This window comes from Dama dama, chromosome 32, assembly GCF_033118175.1.
Source record: "Dama dama isolate Ldn47 chromosome 32, ASM3311817v1, whole genome shotgun sequence".
Classification (NCBI taxonomy): Eukaryota; Metazoa; Chordata; class Mammalia; order Artiodactyla; family Cervidae; genus Dama; species Dama dama.
Genome location: NC_083712.1, coordinates 39285294 through 39287978, shown reverse-complemented (window position 1 = coordinate 39287978; position 2685 = coordinate 39285294). Strand labels below are relative to the sequence as shown.

General features: G+C 46.7%; 1 protein-coding gene across 1 annotated transcript; it reads left to right on the top strand.

Annotated features, from left to right (window-relative positions):
- The first annotated feature begins 438 nt into the window (after positions 1-438).
- On the top strand, positions 439-727 carry LOC133050564 (cytochrome c oxidase subunit NDUFA4-like). Its single transcript, XM_061134810.1, has one exon. It carries the CDS (start codon positions 482-484, stop codon positions 725-727), a length of 246 nt encoding a protein of 81 aa, XP_060990793.1. The 5' UTR covers positions 439-481.
- The last annotated feature ends 1958 nt before the right edge of the window (positions 728-2685 follow it).

Genomic DNA, 2685 nt, shown 5'->3' with positions numbered 1-2685 from the left:
CATATAGGTATGTGCATATGGGCTTCCCCGGTGGCTCAGCGGTAAAGAATCTGCCTGCAATGCAGGAGATGGTGGTTTCATCCCTGGGTCAGGAAGATTCCCTGGAGGAGGGTATGGCAGCTGACTCCAGTATTCTTGTCTGGAGAATCCCATGGACAGAGGACCCTGATGGGCTACAGTCCATGGGGTCGCAAAGAGTCGGACATGACTGAAGCAACTTAGCAAGAGGCAGGCAGGCAGGTATCTGCTTGTGTAATGGTGTGTGTGCCCCCGTTGTTTTCTTACACAGGCGATCTGTTACATATACAGTCCAAAGCTTCTTGCTCTTTCCCTTCCATATAGATCTATCATATTCCTTTTAATAAACGCACAATTTTGGTGACTTTGGACGTCCGCTCCTCACCGGTGCGGTGAGTGCTTAATCTCAGGCCTTGCGGCTTAGTTTTTCTCTCAGTTTGGGCTCGAGGCCTCTGTCGCAACCATGCTCCGCCAGATCATCGGTCAGGCCAAGAAGCATCCTAGCTTGATCCCCCTCTTCATATTTATTGGAGCAGGAGGGACTGGAGCACTGTATGTCACATGCCTGGCATTGTTCAATCCCGATGTCAGTTGGGACAGAAAGAATAACCCAGAACCCTGGAACAAACTAGGTCCTAATGATCAGTACAAGTTCTACTCTGTGAACGTAGATTACAGCAAACTGAAGAAAGAAGGTTCAGACTTCTAAATATTTCACTTAAAGCTGCTTAGAATGAAGGTCTTCCAGAAGCCATCCGCACAATTTTCCACTTAACTAGGAACTATTTCCCCTCTAAATGCACAGAATCATGTTGGTGTATTGTATTGGGGTTTACACTGATGAATAAATAGTCTGAAACTTAAAAAAATAAATAAATAAACGTACAATTTTGCATTTATAGACCACGATTTATTTCACCAGTTGCCCTATGGATGAGTCTGTATGGTGTTTTGGAGCCACAGTGTTGCAGTGATTATCATATACATTATATAAACATATGTACATCCATGTATTATATACATACTCTTTTTATATAAACATATCTATATATTAGTATATATTATATACACCATCTTTCTACACATATATGAGGACATCTGTATCTTGAATTCCTAAAAGAAGAATTTTTGGGTCAAAGAGTATGTGAGGTATGTACCTTTTAAACATTGATAAATATTATGACATGGTCCCCAAGGAGGCTATACCCTCAGCCCTCTCTCACCAACAAGCATGTGGGCTGTCCGTTTTCCCACACCCTCACTGACACCTTCATCTCTCCGTCTTTTAAAATGCATGTCTATCTCTCTTAACCTAACACTGTCTATTTTTAAATTCTTTTCCTCTCTGACCCTGCTTGTCCGATATCACCAAAAGTTCTTAACAACCCAGGAGAAGTCATCTGCAACTCTGTTAGCATATCCTTGGATGGAATCCACTTCAAAGGTGTATCCCAGTCTAACCCTTCATCTTTGATCTTTGTCCCTGGGCAGAGCAGAAGCCTCAGGAACTGGGTTCTCTACTCCTGGGGAGTCCTCAGAAATGCAAATGTCCACTTTTCGGCCACTGCCACCTCTGTCACCTCTCAGTTCCCCAGCGCAGAGGTTTGGATGGGTAGCTTTTACTGGGAGAGGGTTTGTAATTTGGGGTCAGAAAAAGGGGATAGTTCAGGGAGCTCTGAAGGAAAGCAGAGGACAAAAGGCCAGCTGGTTTGCCATGAGCATCCTGGAGGGGGTCTGAAACCTAGACCGGGGACCATGACTGTTAGGATTGTGGAGGTTTTATAAGCCTTGTTAGCTTCTCCATATGTGTTCTTGTTATTTTCTTCTTGTTTCACGGTTAAATCTGTAACAAAAGGGGCTGCTTATCTTGATGGGGTCAGCAAGGAAGGAGGAGATTAGTGGGAAAAAAATATATCCTTTACTGCAGATCTTGGACATAGGATCTGAGGGTGGTGGTGATTGGATAGTGCCACCACAAAGATACCTGAAAAAAGGCACCCAAAGAGGTGATCCCTGGTTAAAATGGAAGGGTAAGGGTAGCATCTATGGAACACTTGTTCTGTGCCCAGCACTGAGTTCATCCCTCCAGAGCAAGCCAATTCAGAAGCTTTAGCATCCCGACATGCATGCACTCTCCCTCCACACACGCCTTCCTCCAGCATCCCACATGGGCTTGTGAGTTTCACATGCTTTCGGCTTTCAAGATTCAGGCATTATTACCTCCCCTGAGCCACTTCCTCCCCAAATACTCAGCAGGTGCCCCTGACTCCCCGACAAGACTGTCAGCTCCCAGAGGCTCATCTCTGGGGGTGAGCTCACCCCCAATCTCGTTCATTCTTCAGACCCATTGTGCCCAGCACAATGCCTGACACAGGCGATGTCCCCCTTGCCCCCACCCCGCCCCAGTGCTCCGGGGATAAATGTTGCACTCGGGCCAGAGAATCTGAGACCTCCCTTTCCCACTGTCAGTTGGTCGGGAGAGAGTGAAATGTTATTTACAGAAACACCAAGTCAAACAAGACCCTCCCTTCCCCGATATGCCGAAGCTGTGCTGAGAACAGCCAGGGGTCACCAAATGGCAGCCAGATGGTAACTGACTGCTGCTCCCTAACTCCAGGAGCCTGGGGCAAAAGGCTGGGCGGCCCACCTGCTCCCAGGGACCTGTGA

What these genes read in the sequence shown, in the direction of transcription:
- LOC133050564 (XM_061134810.1), top strand. Translation starts at nt 482, where the DNA reads ATGCTCCGCCAGATCATCGGTCAGGCCAAGAAGCATCCTAGCTTGATC.